At 44.0% G+C, this 20,888-nt stretch overlaps 1 protein-coding gene across 1 annotated transcript in view; it reads right to left on the reverse strand.

Annotated features, from left to right (window-relative positions):
- ADAMTS14 (ADAM metallopeptidase with thrombospondin type 1 motif 14) overlaps positions 1 to 20,888 on the reverse strand; it is a 98,840-nt gene that overhangs the window by 37,904 nt on the left and 40,048 nt on the right. Inside the window, exons 5-6 of the mRNA XM_073354774.1 lie at positions 3,577 to 3,660; positions 338 to 485 (exon numbers count right to left, since the gene is read on the reverse strand). Coding sequence (XP_073210875.1) covers positions 338 to 485; positions 3,577 to 3,660 — 232 coding nt within the window. The remainder of the gene's footprint in view (positions 1 to 337; positions 486 to 3,576; positions 3,661 to 20,888) is intronic.

Consider the following 20,888-nt stretch of genomic DNA (forward strand, 5'->3'; position numbering starts at 1 on the left):
GAGTGGTAACAGCTAATTTATTTTGCAGTCATTGTGGATAGTTCTCTGAAAACATCTACTCAATGTACAATGGCAGTAAAAAAACCTAACAAAATGTAAGGAACCATAAGGAAAGGTCAAAATAATAAGACCCCCCCTGGGGTGCAATTTTGTCTTTTCTCCATTCCTTTTATTAAGTTCTCATCTGTATAACTTTTTCCAAAACCTTTCTGGACAGTAACCTCAGCCTGTAGGCACACAGACTGTGTCAGCAGGAAACCCCTTCCAATTACTGGCTTTCCCCCAAGCCCAGCAAACTGCACATACATGATCGAGATGAATACAGTACCTTGCATACCTGCAGGACCAAAATCTTGCCTGGTGAGGAATACGGCATGGTCATGGTATTCAGCATGGTCTGGGTCTGAGCGCTGCTGAGAATGGGCCCAGCGGCAGACCTGTTCCAAGCTCCGAGATGGGTTCCCCCGCTCTATCAGGCTGACTGACTGGGGGGGTGAAAAGAAAGGAGGGGGCATTACTGGGTGACAATGAACCTGTCCAGAGTTTTGAGGTAGAGGGTATGGAAGATCCCCAGATAGAGTTTCCACAACATTAAAAATGAAAAAATAGTGTTTTAAATTTCATAGATCATAGCTTAAAGCCAGCAAGGACCACAAGATCATCTAGTCTGACCTCCTGTATGTCAGAGGCCACTAAACACCACCCAGCCCCGCGCTCTAAACCCAAAAGCCAAAATCAGACAGCTGAATTACTGCCCTCAAGAGACTAAGCTCTTGTGTCCCACAGGGAGACAACAGGAGGGGCCAAGGTGCACCGGTGCCCAGTGCCCCTCCAATGGCAGGGAACTGATTGAGATATACCCAGATGATCCCAGCAAGTGACCTGCATCCTGTGCTGCAGAGGAAGGGTCACTGCCAATCTGATCGGGGGGAACACTCCTTCCCGACTCCATGTACGGCCATCAGTTAGTCCCTGAGCACATGAGCAAGAACCAGGCAACCAAGCAGAGAGAGAAAATGCTTCATGCCACCTCAGAGTCCTGGCCCACTCCTCTCCAGCCACGGCCATCTCTGATGCTTCAGAGGAAGGAGACCAAAAAAACCACAAACAGAATATATTTGGGACAAAAAAAAATCCTTCCTTGGCTCCTCCCAGAAATTACAGACATGCAGCACCCCCAGGAGTGGAGGCTGTCTGGCACACAGTAAACAGAATAGCAGTATGGGGAGGGCTAATGCTGGACAAAGATCCCAAAGTAAGTGCCTAATCTGATGAAAACCTAGGTAAGATCTTCAAGCACAGCAGAGAGGATCTTGATTGTTAAGTCTTGTTCAGATAACCCATACATAGTAAACTGCATGGAACTCAATTACTGTAGAAGGATGAAAGGCTGAGTTGGCCCTGTCAGGATTGCAACCTGTGGCTTCTAGTTCACCTCTCAATGCTGAGACGTTCTGCTCTTGACTCCCTTGCATCTTCAGTATATCATCATCAATTAGATGCCAGCATTAACACCTTAGCTGAAAGGCCAGACACCCTATCTCCTTCCTCAGATGGAAATGATATTCTATTGTCACCTGCCTGGGGGGTGCCTGCCACACTGTGGGCTGTCTCAAGTCTTTGATCACTACCATCAGGATGCATGCAGTTTCTGCTCACCAGGAATATTTCTCTCATAATCAAGTATCTTCCAGGAAATGCTGGTGTTCTGTATCTCCAGCAGCTCATAAAATGTCTATTTGCTCCAGTTCAGCAGTTACCAGACAGAAAAACCCTTCCATCAGTATAGGTTGTGTCTACATTACAGGGTTATGGCAGTACAGCTATGCTGGTAGGGCAGACATACCCTTTGACTCCTTAAAGGTGTTAAGGGTGTTCAAGACCTCAGAGAAAGCTCTTTATGCCATTTTGCTAGCAGCACCACAACACTTTGGGCTTGTGCTGTACATTATAGCACATTTAATGAGAGGATCTCAGTGTTCCACCTCAGCTGACCAGCCCTGTGATTTAAATATTCTAGTAAGTGACAAAATCAGAATTTGAACCCATGATACTTGACTCCCACTCACTGAGAGGCAATGTTGTCTAGTGGACTGAGAAGCAAACTAAGCCTGACTCCAATCCTGGCCCTGACACTGATTCACTGTGTGACCTAGGGCAGTTCACCTAACCTTTCTGTGCTCTGGTTTCTCCATTTGTAAAATAGGAATTCAAATAGTTACCTGATGGACTGTTGTGAGGATTAGTTAACACCTGTCCCCTGCTTTGAAGAGGTGAATCATGAGGGCCCCAGTTTGGGAAAGCATTTCATTAAGTGTATATCCATATTCAGGATAGCACTTAAGCCTATGCTTCACTGGAATTCAATGGGACTTGAGCGTGTGCGTAAATCCTGTCCTGAGTAGCAACATTTTCCTGAATTGGGGTTTATGTAAGTGCTAATTATCACTGCTAGTAGACATTAAACCACACGGTTGCTGTGCACTTAATTCCCTTTTGAAAGGCGACAGGGGAGTATTGTGCCTTGACTCTTACTACATACTACATGCGCCCTCCACATTGCTCTTTGTCTTGGTGAAGAGCTCAAAATGAGTGCAGCTATAGCAAAACAAAAACCAAAGGCCACAGAACCAGTCCAAAAAGCTTCTTCTCGCTGCACTGTGGTGTGACAGAAAATCCCTGCAACCAAAAATTAACCTCAGTTAACCAAATAAGATGTTAATTACTGAGAGATTAACCCTCCTGCCCTACCCCTTCCCAAGCCAGCTCAGAGCTGTAGTCAGCAGCAGCAGTGGGGGAAGGGTAAGAGCTCTCAATCAAAAACACAGGGGTACTGTAAGGCACAGATGTCCTCATGTCTGCCTTCTATAGAAGGAAAATCTTTGGAGTCTAGGAATTTCAGCAAGTCTCACGTGAAACTGAGAGCGATTCAAGATAGTTTCGTTTCAGTCTGGCAAAGCCACAGCATGTGACAGCTGCTTACAGAGGGAATGGAACTAATATTTCATATTTAAACAGAAATCTATTCGCCTTTCACACTTTAGCAAAAGATCAAAAATAGCTCATCAGAGCAGGAAACTTGCCTTACTGTTTGTAAAGCATTGTGCAAATTTACCGCACTGCACAAGTTATTTTTAACAACAATAATTGTATCTGCATTTAAAGTAAAGCATTTGCTCCTTTGTTTTTCCATCCTAGCAGGTCCTGTGCTGAAGTTACAATGCTGACTGCTGACCTTGAGATCCCAATCATTTCTACAGTAACGGATTTTGATACCACAGACATATGCACAGAGGATTAGCTCAAGGAGAAGCTTGGCTGTGAGGAAGAGGATCTCTAATGCAAACACTAATATAGAACTAGAATGAATCCTGAGTCATCTGCCCAAACATACACACCAATCTGAAAGGAGAGGGTGCAGACAGACAGGGAAGTTAGCTGAAGGTGATGTTTTTATAGACATAACCCAGTCTGGAAGCTCATTGCATCCCTCAGCCCAAGCCTAAGCATGCTGTATATTGTGACTGTCCCCTTCCCCTAGAGAGCATCTTCTGCTCACTCCACCCCTGTATTTACCTGTCTGTATCCCACCATGATCATTCTGACCAAGACAATGTTAATGTGAACCCCCAAGGACTCGTCGTGGTAAATTTCATCCACCTAAGAAAAAAAACAAAATAGAAAATAAAGTTAAAAATAACCCTACTATTTTTTAAAAAGAAACTGGCTTTTGAAACGTCCTCATGCCTTCATCAATAGGCAAACCTCTCCAGATCCTATGACAGTTCAAAGGATCTGTTAGCTTTCTTCATGTGACTATTGATCTAAACAGGTGCAGTGGAACACTAAGGGTATGTCTACACTATGAAATTAGGTCAAATTTATAGAAGTTGGTTTTGCAGAAAATGTGTTTTTACAGTCGATTGTATGTGTCCCCACACAAATGCTCTAAGTGCAGTTAGTTGGCAGAGTGCATCCACAGTACCGAGGCAACCATCAACTTCCGGAGCGTTGCACTGTGGGTAGCTATCCCACAGTTCCCGCAGTCTCTGCCACCCATTGGAATTCTGGGTAGAAATCCCAATGCCTGATGGGGCAAAAACATCGTCGTGGGTGGTTTTAGGTACATATCATCAGGCCCCCCCTTCCGTCCTTCCCTCCGTGAAAGCAATGGCAGACAATTGTTTCGCACCTTTTTTCCTGGGTTACCCGTGCAGACGCCATACCACAGCAAGCATGAAGCCCGCTCAGTTCACAGTCACCGTACATCTCCTGGGTGCTGGCAGATGAGGTACTGCATTGCTACACAACAGCAGCTCATTGCCTTGTGGCAGCAGACAGTGCAGTATGACTGGTAGCCATCGTCACCGTACTCCAGGGTGCTCTTTTAGCTGACCTCGGTGAGGTTGGTCAGGGGTGCCTGGGCAGACATGGGAGTGACTCAGCCAGGTCATTTCCCTTTTAAGTTTTGTCTCATGGCGATTCAGTCCTGCCAGCAGTCGTACTGCACCGTCTTCTGCTGAGCACCCAGGAGATGAAGATGACTAGTGGTCGTACTGCACTGTCTGCTGCCAGCAAGATGTATAAAGATAGATGAAGTCGTTCAAAACAAGAAAAAGACCAGATTTCTTTTGTATTCATTTTCTCCCCCAACTCTCCCTCCCTCCGTGAAATCAACGGCCTGCTAAACCCAGGGTTTTGAGTTCTATCCTTGAGGGAGCCATTCTGTTTCTCCTTGATGCAAAGCCACCCCTTTTGTTGATTTTAATTCCCTGTAAGCCATGTTGTCAGGCGCCCCTCCCTCCGTCAGAGCAACGGCAAACAATTTTTTTCAGCGCAGACGCCATAGTACTGGGAACATGGAGCCCGCTCAGACCACTGCAGCAATAATGAGCACTATAAACACCACACGCATTATCCAGAAGGATATGCGGAACCATAACCTGCAAGAAAAGCGAAACCAAGCGAAGAGGAGGTTTCCCCTGCAATGTGCACATCATGGTGTCAATTGGGCAGGTTCATGGCGTGGAACGCCAATTCTGGGCCCGGGAAACAAGCACAGACTGGTGGGACCGCATAGTGTTGCAGGTCTGGGACGATTCCCAGTGGCTGAGAAACTTTCACATGCGTAAGGGCACTTTCATGGAACTTTGTGACTTGCTTTCCCCTGCCCTGAAGCTCAAGAATACCAAGATGAGAGCAGCCCTCACAGTTGAGAAGCGAGTGGCAATAGCCCTGTGGAAGCTTGCAACGCCAGACAGCTACCGGTCAGTCGGGAATCAATTTGGAGTGGGCAAATCTACTGTGGGGGCTGCTGTGATGCAAGTAGCCAATGCAATCACTGAGCTGCTGATATCAAGGGTAGTGACTCTGGGAAATGTGCAGGTCATAGTGGATGGCTTTGCTACAATGGGATTCCCTAACTGTAGTGGGGCAATAGATGGAACCCACATCCCTATCTTGGCACCGGAGCACCAAGGCAGCAAGTACATAAACCGAAAGGGGTACTTTTCAGTGGTGCTGCACGCACTAGTGGATCACAAGGGACGTTTCACCAACATCAACGTGGGATGGCCGGGAAAGGTACTTGACGCTCGCATCTTCAGGAACTCTGGTCTGCAGCAATGGACTTACTTTCCAGACCAGAAAATAACTGTTGGGGATGTTGAAATGCCTATAGTTATCCTTGGGGACCCAGCCTACCCCTTAATGCCCTGGCTCATGAAGCCGTACACAGGCAGCCTGGACAGTAGTCAGGAGCTGTTCAACTACAGGCTGAGCAAGTGCAGAATGGTGGTAGAATGTGCATTTGGGCATTTAAAAGCACGCTGGCGCAGTTTACGGAGTTGTTTAGACCGCAGCGAAACCAATATTCTCATTGCTATTACTGCTTGCTGTGCGCTACACAATATCTGTGAGAGTAAGGGGGAGACGTTTATGGTGGGGTGAGAGGTTGAGGCAAATCGCCTGGCCTCTGATTATGTGCAGCCAGACACCAGGGCGGTTAGAAGAGCACAGGAGGGTACGGTGCGCATCAGAGAAGCTCTGAAAACCAGTTTCAGGAATGGCCAGGCTATGGTCTGAAAGTTCTGTTTGTTTCTCCAAGATTGAACCCCCTCTCCCCCGGTTCACTCTACTTTCCATTGAGCTAAGCACCCTCCCCTCCCCCCTTCGATCACCGCTTGCAGAGCCAATAAAGTAATTGTTGCTTCACATTCATGCATTCTTTATTTATTCATCACACAAATAGGGGGATAACTGCCAAGGTAGCCCGGGAGGGGTAGTGGAGGAAGGAAGCACCGGGTGGGGTGGTGGAGGAGGGAAGGACAAGGCCACACAGCACTTTAAAAGTTTAAAACTTATTGAATGCCAGCCTTCTGTTGCTTGGGCAATCCTCTGGGGTGGAGTGGCTGGGTGGCCGGAGGCCTCCCCACTGCGTTCTTGGGCATCTGGGTGAGGAGGCTATGGAACTTGGGGAGGAGGGCGATTGGTTACACAGGGGCTGTAGTGGCGGTCTGTGCTCCTGCTGCCTTTCCTGCAGCTCAACCATACACTGGAGCATATAAGTTTGATCCTCCAGCAGCCTGAGCATTGACTCCTGCCTTCTTTCAGCAAGCTGACGCCACCTACCATCTTCAGCCCACCACCTCTCCTCGTGGTCATATTGTGTTTTCCTGCACTCTGAGATTGTCTGCCTCCACATATTTTGCTGTGCTCTGTCAGTGTGGGAGGACCGCATGAGGTCAGAGAACATTTCATCGCTAGTGTGTTTTTTTCGCCTTCTAATCTTCGCTAGGCTCTGGGAAGGAGAAACATATGCAGCTGGTGGAGGGGAAAAAAAGGGAGAGTGGTAGTTAAAAAGACACATTTTATAGAACAATGGGTACACTCTTTCACGGTAAACCTTGCTATTAACATTACATAGCACATGTGCTTTCATTACAAGGTCACATTTTGCCTCTTATTGGGGGTCTGCCGGTTTGGTGTGAGAGATCACTCACACAGGGCCGGGCAACAGAATTCGGCTTGCAGGCAGCCATGGTAAGCCACAGTCTTTTGGCTTCTTTAACCTTCATAACATGTGGGAATGGTTTCAAACATCAGAGCCCTCATTTCCCATATGAAGTAGCCATTGGGTTGGTCATTTAACATGGGTTGGCAATTTAAAAGGAGGGGCTGCGGTTTCCGGGTTCACATGCAGCAGAAACCCAATTAACCCCCCCACACACACACACACCCAATTCTCTGGGGTGATGGTTTCACCCCTCCCCCCACCACGTGGCTAACAGCGGGGAAGATTTCTGTTCAGCCACAGGCAAACAGCCCAGCAGGAATGGCCACCTCTGAATGTCCGCTTACTAAAACCACCCTATTTCAACCAGGTGACCATGAATGATATCACTCTCCTGAGGGTAACACAGTGAGATAAAGAACGGATGTTGTTTGAATGCCAGCAAACACTGGTACCATACGCTACAATGCTTTGTTCTGCAATGATTCCCAGCTACGTGCTACTGGCCTGGCATGGTAAAGTGTCCTACCATGAAGGACAGAATAAGGCTGCCCTCCCCAGAAACCTTTTGCAAAGGCTTTGGGAGTACATCCAGAAGAGGTTTATGGGGATGTCCCTGGAGGATTGCCACTCCATCCCCAGACACATTAACAGACTTTTCCAGTAGCTGTACTGGCCGCAAATTCCAGGGCAAATTAATAATTAAACATGCTTACTTTTAAACCATGTATAATATTTACAAGGTACACTCACCAGAGGTTGCTTCTCCGCCTTGAGGGTCCGGGAGCCTGCCTTGGGTGGGTTCGGGGGGTACTGGCTCCAGGTCTAGGGTGATAAACAGATCCTGGCTGCTGGGGAAACCGGTTTCTCCGCTTCCTTGCTGTGAGCTATCTACAACCTCCTCCTCATCATCATTTCCTCGCCCCCAAAACCCGCTTCTGTATTGCCTCCCACTCCTTGGACGGAGTCAAAGCACAGGGTTGGGGTAGTGGTGGCTGCATTCCCTAGAATAGCATGCAGCTCATCATAGATGTGGCATGTCCTGGGCTCTGAACCAGAGCGGCCATTTGCCTCTCTGTTTTTTTTGGTAGGCTTGCCTGAGCTCCTTAATTTTCATGCGGCACTGCTGCAGGTCCCTGTTATAGCCTCTGACCTTCATGCCATTGGAGATTTTTTCAAATATTTTGGCATTTCGTCTTTTCAGCCAGAGTTCTGCCAGCACAGATTCATCTCCCCTTACAGCGATCAGATCCTGTACCTCCTGTTTGGTCCATGCCGGAGCTCTTCGGCGATTCTGGGACTGCATGGTCTCCTGTGATGATGGGCTCTTCAGGGTGACCTATGCAGGTGAGCTCGCCATGCTGGCCAAAGAGGAAATGAAATTCAAAAGTTCGCGGGCCTTTTCCTGTATACCTGGCCAGTGCATCCAAGGTGAGAGTGCTGTCCAGAGTGGTCACAACTGAGCACTCTGGGATAGCTCGCAGAGGCCAATACCGGCGAATTGCGTACACAGTACCCCAAATTCGACCCAGCAAGGCTGATTTCAGCACTAATCCCCTCGTCGGGGGTGGAGTAAAGAAATCAATTTTAAGAGCCCTTTAAGTCGAAAAAAAGGGCTTCGTCGTGTGGACGGATACAGGGTTAAATCGAGATAACGCTGCTAAATTCGACCTAAACTCGTAGTGTAGACCAGGCTTTAGAGGAGACACTGTCGGACAACATCCTTAAAAAGCAGTTTAATATTTTGTCTCTCTTGCAATTGCTTCTTCAAAACTTGAAAATAACACTTACAGTAACTGCTGATCCCTTTCCAGGTAGGGCTGGTATAAACAGTATCTCTCTGAAGGTTCAAACCCTATTTCAGCTTGTTAATCTCTTTTATCCCATGGGAGTCTCTGGTCACAGTCAAGAGATTCCCTGCTGAGTGATACCTCAAGGATTTACTCCGCCCTTGTGTGGTACAGTAGCATGTTCTTTAATTTCCAGATACTGAATGCAGCAGTGCCAGCTGAACCCCTCTTTCCCCTCACAAGACCGCCAGTGTATTAGCTAGATCTTTCTTCCGAGCTGCTCCTGCACCTACATATAAGAGATTGCTATTTGCTGTAGTAGTTCTGGTTTGGGGGAAGGACTTACGTAGTATCCCAGCTCTGGGGATGCAGTGCAACAGTCCTTATGAAGCAGGTATTTCTACACGTGGCTTTCATTACATCCATTTTAAAACTCTCTTGGGGAATACAATGCAATCATCCCGCACTGTGGTGGTTCCCTCTCCAAAAGGGTCTTGTTGCTAACTCCTTGAAGAAAAAGGCATTGTACTGGATAAGAAGCAAGTGACACTAGCCCACTACTGGGGGTGTAGTCCCAGAAAGGGGACACCCCAGATCACTCTCAATTGAAGGAGACAAAAGCATGCTGGATGCAGGTCCTTGTCCACACCATGGACCACCAATGGCTATGCAGGGTGTGGAAAGTTTTGCAAATCGCAATTCAGCTAGGTGGACATCAATGCTTTAAAATGTGCGTTATTGCTTTGATACATCACTGCCCAACCCCCAGCCCTCCAAAAGCACTTCACACCCACCCCCATACCAAAAAAAAACACCAGGAAAAGCCTCTGATAAAAAGCTTTCAGAGTCTCTCTTCCAGCTATGCTGTTTTGGGCTTTGCTGGAGAAATTGTCTTTCTGCCACTGCCAAGAGATCCTACCAGTGGTTCTTTTTGAGAGGCAGCTGACAGAAATGTCCCAGGGACACCAGAGGATAATACAGAGACAAAGGAAACTTGCTAGATGTGATTCAACTCTCTTCTCTCTCTCACCACTCCCTTCAGTACACAAGCCCTTTCCTCACCCTCTCAAAGCAGACTGAATTCAATCTGTTCCCACTCACTCTGTGAGGTCTCTCCAGACCACTTCACCTTCTCTCTCCTCCCAGCTCTTCGCCCCTCCCTTCCTTTCTCATGTTTGCTATGCATTCATCTTATGAAGTCCTAACTCACATGCCTCTCCGGAGCAGGAAATGGTTAAAATAATCTTCCCTTGCTTCATTTGAAGAAAAACACTGTAAAGCAAAACGGACAGCAGGATGACAAGGGTAGAATATCCTTCCTTTCCGGGGCGCCTATCACATAACCCACATGAAAACGCCTTTCATTTCTGGAACATAGTGGGCTGTTTGTCTCCAGACAGGGCAAGAGACAGACTCCCTTCAAAAGATGTAACACCAAATAAATATTTAAACACATACACATACACCTACACATAGTCTGTTTGAACAGTCTCCATAGTGACACTTAAACAAAGTCCCAAAGCCTTGCCTAACCCCACTCCCGCTCCTTTCCTCACTCTGATTTTGATATACAAAGTCATACATGGCTGGGTGCAGAATTAGTGTCTTTCTTTTTTTAATAAATGATCCATTTTTAAAAAACAAAATTTCCAAATGATAGGACGCTTTGCTGTCTGATGATATCCCTGTTATCATCAACTGAGACCAGAAGAGCTAGATTTCCCATGGCAAAAGGAGGCCTGCAAGGGTCTTTCCCATCAGCTTCAAAAAAACTTTTCTTCCACATATGTTTAAAAGCAGAAATTCAGGTCTTGTCTACCCTGCTTTTCCTGGAAGACCCTCTGGACAGCTTGAGAACTAGTAGGATCATGACATCACATATAACAAGCAGGTGGAAACCTGATTGAGTGAGGGGAAGTTATTTTTATTCAGACTGTTTACAATATTTATTTACAGGTTTTGTTTGTTTGTTTTTTCTGTTAACACCTATTTCATGCATCATGTGCTGTAAGAAGAAGAAAATATCTGTTTCTTAAGATTTAACACCCAGCACCTTACAGTTAAAGTTTTTAATAAAAGTCTTAAAACATAACGGATACCTCCAACAAAAACAGAGAGGAAAAGACTTGACATTCTTTAAATTTCTTAGGTAAATACAAGCGGGAAAAAAATAATTTAAAAAATCAGCCAAGATTTCCAAAAGTCAAGAGTGATTTTGGGTATCTCGTTTTTTGGATGCCCAACTTCAGGCACATTAAAAGACCCCGCTATTCAGAAAGTGCTGAGCAGTGCCCCTCCCCCTCTCTGATAATCAGGTCCCTGTAAATTGTCTCAGGTTGGGCACCAAAAAATCACTAGTCACTTTTAGAGATCTTGGCCCTCAAACCTTCATTATACATCATGGAGAAAAGGGACAAAGCCAAGATTTATTCTTTGCAGGTCACCTTTAAGAGAGACAAATCCAAGGTCTGAATTCTTACTGCTATTCCCATTGGTCCTTGCCTTCCATAACTCAAGAAAGGGTTTTCTTGCAGTATTTCACCGAGAGAGAGGATATGGGACAGCTTTAGGGGCACAGGAAATAGGTCATTGCAGCAGAAAGGAGCACTAACATGTGCAGGTACTCTTTGTGCCTAGTTATCTCATGAAATAATCTCTGCGTGATAGAATGTGTCAATTTATCATCTGGCCCAACAAAAATTATCATGAAGCTCGAATCTTACAGACCTCACAGGGCTGAGTCTGAATTTTTTTTTTTAAAACCTTGCTACTGCTATTCTCCTCAATAGCCTACTCTGTCCTTTCTTTTGGAAGCTATTGGAGAGTCCTACAGTAAACAGCTGCCCAGAATAAAATTTTAGACTAATGAACCATATCTGCCAAAAGTGATAACTTGCATCCCAGTACAACTTCCTTAACACACTAATAATGCCTTTTGGGAGATGTAGTCCATTCAAACCAACTATATCCCGGTGGAAACACAAAGGGGGCTGTCTGAAAAGTGGAAGGAATAAAGCCTGAAATACTGAAAATGCTCTTTAAAATGGTTTTATTGATGAAGTCAGCCACTAAGCAAAACACTTGCACAGATGCCAAGAAAGCTAGTCTGTGCGTGCAGCTCCAGTGACAAAATATATACAAAAGCAAGAGAGACATCCGTGGCCCTCAGCCACCCACAAAACAGATGTGAATTTGGCAGAAAAACTGGTCTGTAAAATATTTTGATTTTTATTACATCAGACTTGCCTTTTTCAAATGCTGATCAGGTTAGCACTGCTATTGGGGGCACACAGCTGGAGTGGGGGTAGGAAGGGTTCCAAAGCTATCAGAGTTGTTTGCTAGTTCCTCAGTCTCCCAACTAAACCACTGGAAATACAAAAGCCAGAAAGAACAGGAAGACTTGTGGCACCTTAGAGACTAACCAATTTATTTCAGCATAAGCTTTCGTGAGCTACAGCTCACTTCATCGGAGTCGTCACAGATTTAAGCAAAAGGTGAACTGGATTGCCAACTATCAGGAAATACATTTAAAACTGTCAGTTACAGTCTATAAAAAAATGTATAGTATGTCAGTAAAAATGGTAAGTTACTTTAAATAGTTTCGTTATTTCATCCCAGAGAGAAATATTTTTCCTTTACTCTTTCATAAATTTGCAGACTATAAGAATATTTTAAATATGTCATCCATATTTATGGGACTTTTCTGTTTTGATGGCTAAAATTGTGGATTCTTTAAAAATTCATACAGACGTTGTATGAAGCCAGAATTGCAATTTTCCAAACTACATTAATACTTTTTAATGTATGGAACCTAGAATGTATATACTTATTTTATATTTGAAATGGCATCAGTAATTAAAATCTGGAGTGTAAGTCAATTTGAATACAGTACAACCTTGCTAAATTTCTCTAGGGATTAATACAGCTACTAAGAATTACTGATGTTTGCAAAGGAGTAATTTAAGCCCTGATCCTGCAACTTGTTGTGCACAGGCAGACACAATTAAAGTAAGCAGGACTGCCTGTGCATTTATACAGTCTCGTCACATGCAACAAGCTGCAAATAGCCTTAGACATTTAAGGCCTGGTCCTGCAGCCCTTACTCACACGATTTGTCTCAGTGCTTCCTGTGAGACTGACTACACACATGCAAGCAAAGTTTGCACAAATGGGCACTTATTCAGCAAGTGCAGTAAGCAAGCAAAGAAGCCCAACAAAACAGCAAGGATAATACACCACAAAATGTTCTCTGATAATGTATTCAGCAAATGCAGCTCAGTGGAGCTGTGATAATATTTCATAGCACATTAGTAAGCCTTTTGAAGTATATTTTGTAAAAATAATGAAATATTTGTAGTAATTACTTGATTATTCTTTCTTATTGGAAAAAGAAAGCTTGGTTCTCTGAGAGTCATAAGCAGTTATCTACCCATCTTGGAATTTCTAGCATATTCATCATCATCATATCTCAGCACCAAGATCTGAGAGTCTCTTTGAGAACAGTTCTATCCATGTGCAACATAGTGATCCAAACTGCACTAGCTACTTACAGACCAGAAAAATATTCTGGCACTGGGAAGTAGAAGAGAACTGGAATTAGTATGACACATTTCATACTAAGTTCATATAGATCTCAAACGTGTTTCCCAAAGCAATGAATTCAAACTTGATCTAGAGTAGCACAATGCTTATGGGAATGGTTGTAGCCATTACGGGCTCAAAAATAGATTACGTAAAAGCAGGACACTGGAAACTATTTTACTGAGAGAGGGAATTCTATCCCTACTCTTTTTTTAAAGGAATGTCTTGGGATCTTTAACTTCCACCTGGACAGCTATATGCAGAAAGAACCTCAGCCTAAAGTCTCCCCCAGATGACTGTTGCTCTAACGAGCAACAGCTAGTAGCTCCTACCTTTTATGTACATAGGTGCTGAAGCAGAAATCTAATTCTCTACCACCAGATAGAAATCAGGGTGGTTTCTACAACACTTTAGGAAAGTAAAGGATACATATCTGATAGAAATGAATGTGACTTTTACAGCTTAATTTTAAAAAAAAACCACACGTGGATCAGCATTGCCCAAGGGGTAAACTGCACAGCATATTTTTTATATCCAGATTATATAATTGATTGAACAAAATCAAAAGTTTCTGCACTGGCAAGACGCACCGGGGTGCGCTGCTTTCCAGTGTGATGAGCCCGACCCCAATCAGGAAGAGTTTCTAGGAGGAACGCCAGCACGGCCAGCTCCTCCTGCCCTCGGGCTAAAGTGCCTGTTGAGTTAGAGAAAAACTGGCAGAGCTTCAAAAGCACACCAAACGCCAGCTCCTTTCTGAACCTGACAGCTCTGACCTGAAGCGCCTTAAGAAGCATTTTGGCAGCTTATGCCACCCCCTCAACTGGGTTGGACTTGGCAGGAATGGAGAGGAGGTAAGAATGAGGGCAAGGAGAGAGGATGGGCAGCAAGAATTTGGGAGGGGAAGGAGAGAAGAGAAGGGAAGAAGGGAGAAAGGGAGAAGAAGAAGGGACATCAAGAAAAACTTTAGGTTAAATCTGCCAATTGGTAGCAGTTTGTTTCTCTCCACCACGTGAAATAAATCCCTTCCCTTGTCTCCACAACTCAAAGATGATTAATCCTTTGCCATATACACTTATGATTTCAAGTTGGACTGAAGCTGAAGTGGACAGGAGGTGGGGGCACGGAGGGAATCCTTGGCCACTCTTCCTTTGCAGGAGATGCTGTTATGCTTTCCTTTCTAATCAATGGGAAAGATACAGTTACACAGACACTGGAATATCCTGGAACACACTCAAGCCTGCACTGAGTAGAAAAGCAGAGTGGCTACTGCTGATGGAAACCTTCTGTGCACTTGTTTCTAGGAGCAAGCCCCAGAGAATATTTTCATTGCCATGTGAGGAGCATTAAGTGAATGGCATGACTCTTCATGCCCCCTGCTGATACCATTAGCTGGTCAATGTCTTAAAAGAAAAATCCCTCTGTGCATTTACCTTCTCAGCAAATTAAAGGGACCAGACTACATGAAAACAGCTAGCGTTTTAAAACTCTTATTATCAGACTCATCAAATAGATTATATACCCAGCCCCCATAATGCTGTGATGAGGAATACCCTCCAAACCCAACATGTCTATTTAATAAACAAATTTATCACCAACATTATTGCTAATTCCTAGAGTCTACCTATGATTTAGGTGCCCAACAGCAAGAAAAGTCAATCTGTATGACCCTGTCTGGCTGTATAACAGTAGGTAACATCAAAGCTCCTAGGACTGTGCTGACACGGTGGACGATGCTGGTACAGTAAAACAAGAAAGTGAACATTAAAATACTGAATACCATCTCTCCTGTCAGTCACTTGATAACCTTGCCATTCCATCAGGTCCTTTCTGAATCCGGCTAGTTCTGGAGGTGAACTTTACAATTCTGCCACATACCGTGGGAGCGTTCTGATGCTCCTAATTCACAGTGAGTACTTGCCCAAATACAGCGCATATCACTAATATGTAATCATGCAAGAGGCATTAGAGGTCTGCATGACAACAAAACACATTTGCAATTTCTAGACTTCACTGTCTTTGAGCAATGACTTGACAAAAAAAATAGAATTTTCCAAATGAGCAAAATCAATGACATTTCAAAATCCCAGATCTCAGATTGAGTTTGGCAAGTTCATCTCAAACTAACTTCCGCCCCAATTTCCATGCCAATAAGAACTTGTGAAGAATCTTTTCTGGAGCTCTAAGGGGGGTCGGGGGGGCAAAAGCATGACTTACTATACTAAGTATACTCAGAGCTAATACTAGACAGCACCTTACATTTTTGGGTGACATACAAACTAAGTTGCTCTCCAAACATTTCTGTAAGTTAGGTAAGTGTTATTATCCAGATTTTACATATTGGGAAACTGAGGCATGGAGCAATTGATTTGTCCACAATTGTACTGCAAGTCAGGACTTCCTAGCTTCTAGCACCAATCTTCACCCACTACGGCTTCTCAACAAAACAATAACAAATGTGTGAAGAGCCTCATATCCAAACAGGCAACCCTCTCTGTTAACCACTTTACAACATACAAAAGAAGCCTGATGAAAGTTATGTTATGACCCTTTTAAGCTGCAAGTGGCTACAACCCTGCTGGATTTGCCCACCACAGAATGTAAATGATTTCCCCGTGTGGGACAGAACTGGCTAAATGATTTTTGCTGGTCCCTTTTGATGGCCACTTAAGACAAGTTTCTCTACATATGAACTTTGAAATAAAAAGGGTAGCTCATACCTTGGAGCCCTTCACATATAGCTGGTGATTAACACTGCCCCTGCTTAGTTACTGTACCAAGTTGTCCCTCCTTGCCCCAATGTCAGCTTTAAGAAGGGACTTTTCACGCTGAACCAGACTTGTAAACCAGTTTGCCTAAATCATAATGCTTTGACAGTTATTTTCTGTATTCACCCTGTCATGGCTGAAGATGTGTGTTTGAATAAGAGCTTTCTCTCCTTCCCCTCCCCTCCCCCCCCCAATATAGCACCACATTCAGCTAGTTAGCCCTTCAAAGTATTCAGGATAATACTTAATTTTTGATATCCCAATCTTGGAAGTGACTGTGATCTCAGAAATGCATCACTGTGACTGGACTGCAAGATCTAGGCAAAAAATAAAAATGGCCTGAGAAGGGTAACGTTCCTCATTAAAACACCAATATCTTGGCTAAGACTGTCAAGGAAAATTGTAATACATGAAAGGATAAGTGCAAGCCTGTTGTTCTAAAGATTTTCCCCAATGCGGCAATCTCCTTTCCAGGGTTAGAAACCTACAATCCACAGGAAGTTGTTTCTCCAGCAAGATTCTTCCAGAGGAAAATCTTTTCTCTTGAACATAATTGCCATCTAAAAGTAGTTTGATTTTTCTAAAATCTCTTAATAAGGCTTCACTAAAGTTCTGTTTTGCTGAGAACTTACAAACAATGAAATGCTTCACAGAATGGTAGGATGTAAGTCACTCTTCTAGCAGAACTCTGAATCAGGAGGTTTCCTTAGTAACCCAAAACAATAGGAAAATATGAAGTAACTTTGTATTGTCAAGCAAATTCATTGGAAATATTTTATCACCCAGGTTTTCTTAATAGGTAGATGCAGAGCATTGGTGAGAAAACACCAATAGGAAATTTCCTAGGCTGCAGTCTGGTTCCAGTGAAAGAAATCTTTGTCTACCTGCCCACCCCACTACACAGAAGTAGAAAATGAAAATCCTTCTTCCAGCAACTCAGTGAGTTTCCCTCTGCAGAAGGCAGAATTCCTGTTATAGCTACACCATCTTTGTATCTAATGATATTGGTTCTACTCTGCCTACTGTCTCAGTTCTGCAGGTGGATAACATGCCCAGAATTAGTTCTGTGAGCACAAAGCATGTCCAGAATTGGCTCTGCAGGGAGAGAGAGAATGCCCAGGACTAGCTCTGCAGGCAGCTTTCAGAACGTAGAATAAGAACGAAATCCAACCCCCTGAGTTGATGACTTTGCATCTCATCTTCAATTCATTCCCGTGCTGAGTTGAGAAATATGGTATCGATTCCTCTCTGGGTAAATCCTCTAATCACCTGTCAAATCAAATGCTGCAATGAACATTAAAAACACAAATGAAAACAGTGTTTAACTTCAAAAATCAGAACCAAACTGAGTGATGACTCCCCAAAATCTAATTGAAGGGCACTTACAGGGAACCAGTGGGGCCTGAAAATTGGGAGAGATGGGACCTTCTCCAGATTAGGGGTGAGTGGAAATTCCAATTCCACTGAAGGATTCTGGCTGTGTTCCTTATAACTCTTTGCGCCAATCAAAAGGGAGCAGGAGTCTGAAATCTGATAACAGATCAGGGATTAACGCTGGGGAGTCCCACAGGGCTCCTGCTCTACGCTTGTTCAAAACAGTAACAGAATCAAGCTTTTTACCATGTCCCTCTGTTTTGTCTGTTATAAATTCACACTCCTTGCTCTTTATTTTTCCTATTCCCTTTGGCTGCAGATACTGTAGCTCCCCTGCTGCCAATATTTGCTCCTAGCCATTATGGTCTTGTGCCACATAGCACACTTAGGCTCCTCTGCCTGAACATGGCTGGTTGCTTTGAGTTAGGTCATATTTTTAGAATATAGTTTTATCTGTTTGATTTCTCTGTAGGTTCTTGTTTTACCAGAACTTTCCCTCCAAATCAGAACCTGAATGCAAACCCCAAATCCTCCCCCCCAATAACTCTTCCCTGCTATTCAAGCTTCTTCAAGAGCAGCTTATTAAGCAATCATGCTCCAGCCCATATACGCTAATATCCATTTATGGAGCCATAGCCAACAATTTTCTGTATTGAGTGCAATCCCCTTTCTTCTTTTGTCAGAGTGGGGCCCAGCCTGATCATTAAAAATATAAGCGTGAGTGGACAAATGCTGGTGGGAACTCCAGAGGAGAAAGCAAAATGACACCCTTTATGTGACAATGTTCCCCATGAAATCTCCTTAAAGGGATTAAAGATGCACGCATACATATAACAAAAAATCCCCATATAATGAACAGGATGAAGTTCCTGCCCCACTGGGGGAAGGGTATGAAGGGGGAAAAAGCTGACAACCTTCCATCCTTTCACCTCCCAGCATGGGCCATTCTCATCCCACCACCTTTCAGAAATTCAGAAGGATTTAGAGGTATGGCCAAATCCCGCTGCTATGATATGAACTCCGGTAGCAGCAGCAGTCAGTGAATGGAATGGTGATGCTGGGGTAAAAGGAGGAAACAACTCCTTTGCATTATTCTTTAATCCTAAAATCACATTTCCCATGTCTCGGCTTTAGAATCTCAGAGTCCCAGGCTTAATTGGTTAATTCCCTCTTCATGAGCTCAACGGAATGACAACAGATTGAAAAGCAAAGCTGGGTACAAAACATTTCCTCTCCTCTGTCCCTGAAACAACGTTAGATATAGTCTTAATTCCCACCCCCAGGAACCCCACACCCATACAGTGCCTCTCTCACAGAAGCTGTATAGTCACCGAAAATGCTCATGAATTCTAATATTATTTTTCCCACAGGCAACAAACTTTACAAAGTAGGAGCTTTAAAACAATACAGATAATCAAATATTTATCTCTAGATGACAACATTCCGGACATATATAGGGATGTATACTTAGCTAATTTATCTCAGTTATATAATTAAGTTTATACTAAGTTCTTTGTTGGAGAAAATGCTTTAAAAAAGAGGATGGTAAGAGGAAGGCAATTGTGGGAGAAGAAGGAAATGGAACGAAGATGAGAAAGAGGGATACCTACTACCAGATATTCCACACTATTTTTCTTGGAGGATCATGCTATAAGATAAGTGAGCAATGGAGCTGCTGGGTGCTCTATTGTAAATCTAGCTCTAATTGTGTAATACGTGCATGCACGGAAAATTTAAATTTGTAGCTATACAGTACTGGCAAAGATGCTGCGGTTGATCAAATCTCAAGCTTCTGCGTCTAGGGTGACCAGATGTCCCTACTTTATAGTGACAGTCCCGATATTTGGGGCTTTTTCTTATATAGGCGCCTATTACCCCTCACCCCCATCCCGATTTTTCACACTTGCTCTCCGGTCACCCTATCTGCATGTAAGTTGGTCAATCATCTTTGGGGCTCAGAGAGGACTTTCCCCCTCGTATTCAGCACTGCACAACTTTTCAGGGACATTATGGGAGCATTGAGAACAATGGGCTTCATGAGGTACTGAGCTCTTTTGAAAATATGACTGACTCCTGTATAAACCCATGGAAGATGAGCATGACCTATGACAGTCTCACAAATCTGTGCTCCTGTTGCAAGAGGCATTTCTAGGGCTAAGTTCATATTATCAGAGGTCATAGTCAATATTCATAACTATTTCGCAGTCCGATACAGTTTAAGGCCAAAAGGGACCATTAGATCATCTAATCAGACCTCCTGTCTATCCTGATTTCTCCATGAGCTACAAAACATCCTGGATTTCTAAGTGTCAGTAGTTGTTCCTCATCCATTTACTACTTGCTCCCATGGAGTCCCTAGTGCAGTGTCAAACAGATAGAAAAAAATTCACTTTTTCCCTCCAAATCATCTGGTTTTTCTCAAAATTTCAGAAGTCCAACTTTTCTTCCACCACAGATCAGTTTTCAAAATCCATTTGTGGCTTGAAATTCTTGTTTTCCAAATTTTCCACAGATGTACCATGGTGGTCATCTTTGGCAATTTTAGCTTTTCAGTGGTTAAAAAGAAAATGATCCACACTCCCCAAAAAAACACATGCATGCTTGCGTGCACACACACGCACACAAAGAGGAATCCATCAGAACAGCACAAAGAGGCAACCAAATCAGGGGAGGTATGGTGTTTCATCGAGCTCCCAAAGCCAAACAGAAATCTGCCCCTCTACTTTTTCCCATTATCTGCAACTAAATAAAGTAAATAAGCAAGTGACTACCAATTTATCAGTAAGTTTGATCTGGGAGTGAATTCATAATAAAGGGTCTGCCTGGTGTAATTTAGAGCTGCCTGACGTGGCCCCCAGTTGGCCACTGGATCATGATAAAGGTGACACTGATAGAACCTTAAGTGCAGCAGTGCTGTGCTAAGCTCAGCAAATGCCAAGCTGACAATAAAGCCTATGTACTATACGTGACGCTCTCCCAACTCCTCCCTCTTATGGCTCCATTTACTTCCAAAATCAGCATTTGGGACACTGGATAATCAGGACACCTCATTAATGCCAAATGGTCACTGTTACAGATTGAACCTGGCTCAGTGTGAGAATCTGATGGGAAGGATTTTCCCCCTCTAATCAGATTAAGGTGGCAGGAACTAGTGGACCCTCCTAATGAAAAGCCAACAGGCTCACAGAGAGCAGCCTAAATTCCTTAAGCAGAGGATCATGTGGGAAAATAGCTTTTTTCTTTCAAAGGTCTGGAAAGCCCAATGCTGGGAAGTTTATTTGGTGAAGGTTCTGAGAGCCTTCTCTCTCTCCCTCTGTCTGGATTTCTGTAGTGCGGTTTCAGAGCCTCCAGCCTGTTTGTATTGGA

This window comes from Lepidochelys kempii, chromosome 7 (assembly GCF_965140265.1).
Source record: "Lepidochelys kempii isolate rLepKem1 chromosome 7, rLepKem1.hap2, whole genome shotgun sequence".
NCBI classification, from domain to species: Eukaryota; Metazoa; Chordata; order Testudines; family Cheloniidae; genus Lepidochelys; species Lepidochelys kempii.